Source organism: Salmo salar, unplaced genomic scaffold, assembly GCF_965601325.2.
Source record: "Salmo salar unplaced genomic scaffold, fSalSal1 ptg000578l, whole genome shotgun sequence".
Lineage (NCBI taxonomy): Eukaryota > Metazoa > Chordata > Actinopteri > Salmoniformes > Salmonidae > Salmo > Salmo salar.
In genome coordinates, this window is record NW_027675424.1 from 69,039 (window position 1) to 74,813 (window position 5,775).

The 5,775-nt window shown below is 42.8% G+C and overlaps 1 protein-coding gene across 1 annotated transcript; it reads right to left on the reverse strand.

Annotated features, from left to right (window-relative positions):
- Positions 1-1,490: 1,490 nt before the first annotated feature.
- Positions 1,491-4,964, reverse strand: LOC145876345 (stonustoxin subunit beta-like). Its single transcript, XM_082972135.1, has 3 exons — positions 4,795-4,964; positions 3,343-3,389; positions 1,491-2,734 (listed from the first exon to the last, which is right to left on the reverse strand). Exons 2-3 carry the CDS (start codon positions 3,362-3,364, stop codon positions 2,211-2,213), a joined length of 546 nt encoding a protein of 181 aa, XP_082828261.1. The 5' UTR covers positions 3,365-3,389; positions 4,795-4,964; the 3' UTR covers positions 1,491-2,210.
- Between the last annotated feature and the right edge of the window lie 811 nt (positions 4,965-5,775).

Genomic DNA, 5,775 nt, shown 5'->3' on the forward strand with positions numbered 1-5,775 from the left:
CCTCAACCCAAGAGGCCCTGGAGCAGCTGTGATCAGGTTAGAAGAGAATGACTCCTCAACCCAAGAGGTCCTGGAGCAGCTGTGATCAGGTTAGAAGAGAATGACTCCTCAACCCAAGAGGCCCTGGAGTAGCTGTGATCAGGTTAGAAGAGAATGACTCCTCAACCCAAGAGGTCCTGGAGCAGCTGTGATCAGGTTAGAAGAGAATGACTCCTCAACCCAAGAGGCCCTGGAGCAGCTGTGATCAGGTCAGAAGAGAATGACTCCTCAACCCAAGAGGCCCTGGAGCAGCTGTGAGAGAGCAGCAGTGTGGAAACATTTGGGGAAATTTAAGGAAGGTTTCCTGGTAAAGAGGATTGACTGTTACGTAAAGGGTCAGAGCCACTGAGTGGACAAAATATTAAGGATACCTTCCTAATATTGAGTTATGCCTGGTCAGTTTGTCATGGAAAGAAAGGTGTCCTTAATGTTTTGTGGAAATTACATAATAATTATACATTTATGGATTGTTTTATGTAGCCTATTGTTTTCTATTTATTCAACCTGCCATCTACCCACCTGGGGACTGAGGGTTATGAGAGAACCCCCACATCACTAGCTTCTCTTTATTCAACCTGCCATCTACCCACCTGGGGACTGAGGGTTATGAGAGAACCCCCACATCACTAGCTTCTCTTTATTCAACCTGCCATCTACCCACCTGGGGACTGAGGGTTATGAGAGAACCCCCACATCACTAGCTTCTCTTTATTCAACCTGCCATCTACCCACCTGAGGACTGAGGGTTATGAGAGAACCCCCACATCATAGCTTCTCTTTATTCAACCTGCCATCTACCCACCTGGGGACTGAGGGTTATGAGAGAACCCCCACATCACTAGCTTCTCTTTATTCAACCTGCCATCTACCCACCTGGGGACTGAGGGTTATGAGAGAACCCCCACATCACTAGCTTATCTTTATTCAACCTGCCATCTACCCACCTGGGGACTGAGGGTTATGAGAGAACCCCCACATCACTAGCTTGCATGTTCTGCAGCCTTGTAAAGATAAGGAGGGGACGACTGGGAGGCAGGTTGGCATTTATTGTCATGAATCTTGACCTGGAGGCAGGTTGGCATTTATTGTCATGAATCTTGCCTTGGAGGCAGGTTGGCATTTATTGGTATGAATCTTGCCCTGGAGGCAGGCTGGCATTTATTGTCATGAATCTTGCCCTGGAGGCAGTTCAGCAAAGTATTCCCTAACTGGCACAGGTACAAAGTAATACAATCCGATTTTAATCCTAACCTCAACCACACTGCTAATCCTTCCCTTAAATTAAGACCATAAAACAACATTATTTTCCACAGCCAATTCTGACTTTGCAGCTGACATATCTAGAGGAAATCCCACAGTTCTGCCTCCAGGTCAAGATTCATGACAAACGTCAACATGAGACAGGGAGAAGCAATGTAAAATCAATAACAAAATTGTTTCCACAATTAACATGCTTTTTCTTGTTTCATGTATGTTTTATTATGAAAAGTACAATATATCCATGTATACTTGTACAACTATGGAGCGTATGTCCACATATAACTGTACAATTTATTTTTCCAACATAAAAGACAAGAAATGTTCACATTGGTATTTTAACAGTGTTATTGTAAGAGTTTAAATGTTTAAACAGAGTATACATCTAAAACAGGAAAGTACATACCAGAGGAGGCTGCTGAGGGGAGGACGGCTCATAATAATGTCTGGAACAGAGTGAATGAAATGGAACACATGGAAACCACGTGTTTGATACCATTCCACTTATTCCACTCCAGCCACTACAAGCCTGTCCTCCCTAAATAAGGTCCCACCAACCTCCTGTGGTACAAACACAAACAGTAAAATATATAGTGCTGGAATGTCTGTTTGATGGTCCTCATTTGAAGGTCCTGTGTCAAGGTCCTCACAAATATAGGGAGACGAGTATGCGTGTGTGTGTCCTGTGTGTGTGTCCTGTGTGTGTGCCCTGTGTGTGTGTGTGTCTGGTGTGTGTGTCAAGTGTGTTTGTCCTGTGTGTGTACAGTGAGTGTCCAGTGTGTGTCTGTGTCTGGTGTGTGTGTCAAGTGTGTTTGTCCTGTGTGTATGTGAAAGTGTGTTTGTCCAGTGTGTGTGTGTGTGTGTCCAGTGTGTGTGTGTGTGTGTGTGTGTGTGTGTGTGTGTCAGGTTATTATTTACAGGGACACTGAGGAGTCGTAATCAACCCAAAACCCTGGATAGAGGGGCTCAATGAATGCGGAGGTGAATGTGATCAGGTGGGTCAGTGTGTCAGAGGAGGCTCTATAGAAGGACAGAGTGCCGGCTGACCAGTCCAGATACACTCCTACTCTGTGGGAGCTGGAGGAGGGGACGTCTATGGTAGTGGGATTATTATTGTGCCAGGCAATGTAACTGTTGTCAGAGCAGGACAGACTCCAGGACTTGTCATTGTGTCCAAGCCAACAGTCATCACCCCATCCTCTCCTGTTGATTCCTTTATATGTCACTCCTATACCAGCCCATCTCCCACTCCACTCTACCTCCCAGTAACAGCGCCCAGTCAGACTCTCTCTACACAGCACCTGTCTACAGTAGTCAAATCTCTCTGGGTGATCAGGATACGGCTGCTCCTCTCCCCTACATGTCACCTTTCTGTTCTCCTCAGACAGAGAGAGGTGTCTGTCTACTGTGTTTAGGTCCAGTGTGAGATCACAGACATCTGATGGATGAAACCAGACACAATATTAGAAATCATCATCATTCACATTAGAATATTAACTCACTTTTCACTAATTCATTTAATGTAGATGTTTCTAGGTATCAAAAGGAGAAGTTAAGGTAACTTGAGACTTGTTGAATGATCATATGTTATACTGTATGGTAATATAAAACACACTTATTCACACACACACACACACACACACACACACACACACACACACACACACACACACACACACACACACACACACACACACACACACACACACACACACACACACACACACACACACACACACACAGACACACACACACACACACACACACACCTGTATGCATACATGAACACAAACACACATTTCTTATGTAAGACAAACACACCACACACACACACACAAACAGTGAACACACACACACACACACACACACACACACACACACACATTGTCATATCAACTCTTTGTAAACGTTGGTGTCCCTGATTTGTGCTTCTGTAGAACTACAGATGATATTTAATATGACCAAGTCAGTAATGATGGTGGTCTTTGACTTAACTTGAATTAAGACTTATTCTTAGTCATATTCTTCACAGCAGTCAACACTCACATTTTCTAAGTCCAGGTTTCATTCTGTTCTCTCCACCATGTTCCACACTGTAGCGGTAAGCAGAAGAACAGACAGTCATTGAGGGATACACCTGAACTCACACACACACACACACACACACACACACACACACACACACACACACACACACACACACACACACACACACACACACATTCACACTTTAAGCGTTGGTAAGAATGGTTGTGTGTGTGTGTGTGTGTGTGTGTGTGTCCACTGTGTGCGTGTGTGTCCAGTGTGTGTGTGTGTGTCCAGTGTGTGTGTGTGTGTGTGTGTCCAGTGTGTGTGTGTGTGTCCAGTGTGTGTGTGTGTGTCCAGCGTGTTTGTGTGTGTGTGTCCAGTGTGTGTGTGTGTTTGTGTGTGTGTGTCCAGTGTGTTTGCGTGTGTGTGTGTGTGTGTGTCCTGTGTGTGTGTGTCCACTGTGTGTGTGTGTGTCCAGTGTGTGTGTGTCCAGTGTGTGTGTGTCCAGTAAGTGTCTCCAGTATGTGTGTGTGTCCAGTGTATGTCCAGTGTGTGTGTGTCTAGTGTGTGTGTCTCAAGTGTGTGTGTGTGTCCAGTGTGTACAGCAAGTGTTTCCTGTGTGTGTGTGTGTGTGTGTGTGGACACTGGACACACACAGGACACACACTAGACACCCACACACACTGGACACACACACAAACACACTGGACACACACACTGGACACACACACAAACACACTGGACACACACACTGAACACACACACACACACTGGACACACACAAACACACACTGGACACACACAAACACACATTGGACACACACAAACACACACTGGACACACACTGGACACACTGGACACACTGGACACACACAGTCAGCATATAACTTTGTCCATGTGGTGGAAAGAATGTTTGTCTTAACTATCCTGATAAGTCAAACATGTCTGATATGAACATTGAACAAAATAAATAAATACAGTAGGGGAAGAGGTAGTTGTTTGGGCTAAATTATAGATTGGCTATGTACAGGTGCAGTGATCTGTGAGCTGCTCTGACAGATGGTGCTTAAAGCTAGTGAGGGAGATAAGTGTTTCCAGTTTCAGAGATTTTTGTAGTTCGGTATGCTCTGGTCTGAGTCGCGCTGTACAAAACTGGCGATAGCTTTTCGAGCTAAGGGATAGCTGATGACCGCCAACTCCAACGTAAACTGGCCAACCTCTGGCTAACCTCTGGCTTCTGTTGTGGATTTCAGAGTTGAGGTAAATAATATATATATTTTATATATTTTCTTTAATTGGTTGCAGAGTGTTTTGACATTGAGTTTTTAGAAAAAAATATATAAAAAGATATGCGAAGAAAATATGTAACTATATATATATATATATATATACACGGGACACGACAAGAGGAGGGTAAAGGACGTCTGACTGCCATTTTGGAATGAACATTGACATAAACCCTCTACATACTTGAGTTTCTCCAGTCTGCAGTGTGGATCCTCCAGTCCAGCAGAGAGCAGTCTGACTCCTGAGTCTCCTGGGTGATTGTAGCTCAGGTCCAGCTCTCGCAGGTGTGAGGGGTTTGACCTCAGAGCTGAGACCAGAGAAGCACAGCCTTCCTCTGTGACTCCACAGCCTGACAGCCTGCAAAGAGTCAAATCATATTAAAATCAAACTGCTATTCTTTGGTGGTGAAAATAGTGGCAGTATATTTGTTTCTACATTTTCAGATACATCAGTGTCCTGAAACCTTCCATATCTATTCGTAAATGGATGTTTCATTATTAGAAATGACAAATTATCAACGTTTTGCCTGCAGATAAAAACATGTATAGTATGAATATTTGAGTAGACTGACCAGACCAGTTTAAAAGCAGTATCAGTCAAAAGACAGACTATATATCAATTTCAATAGACATTCCATCCCATTTAACTATCTGAAACACCTATTTAATTCTATTAACATTTTTTTTTGTTTTATTGTGAATTTAGATTTAGATTTATTGTGAAGATAGATTTATCAGATTTAGATTGTATTGAGTATACAGTCCACACCATATCTATTTTGACAGTGAAGATAACATTTTAAATGTGGCTCTAAACTCCAACATTTTGGATTTCAGATCAAATGTTTCATATGAGGTGACAGTATATAATGTAACATTTTATTTGAGGGTATTTTCATACATATCTGTTTCACCATTTAGAAATGAAAGCACTTTATGTATCTAGTCCCCTTTTTTGAAGAAGTCATAAGTATTCAGACCAATTCACTTATAGTGTATTAAAGTAGTCAAAAGTTTAGTATTTGGTCCCATATTCTTTGACTGCAATGGCAACATCAAGCCTGTGACTGCCATGATTGAGAAAGATCATGAAAAATAATGAAAAATAATGAGTGAGAGAGTTACAGAGGCTACAACAAAACATACTAACCTCTCACCATTACCA

What these genes read in the sequence shown, in the direction of transcription:
- LOC145876345 (XM_082972135.1), bottom strand. Translation starts at nt 3,364, where the DNA reads ATGAAACCTGGACTTAGAAAAT. An exon ending in GAAACCTGGACTTAGAAAAT is followed by an intron (nt 2,735 to 3,342) that starts GTGAGTGTTGAC and finishes TTCATCCATCAG; the next exon opens with ATGTCTGTGATCTCACACTG.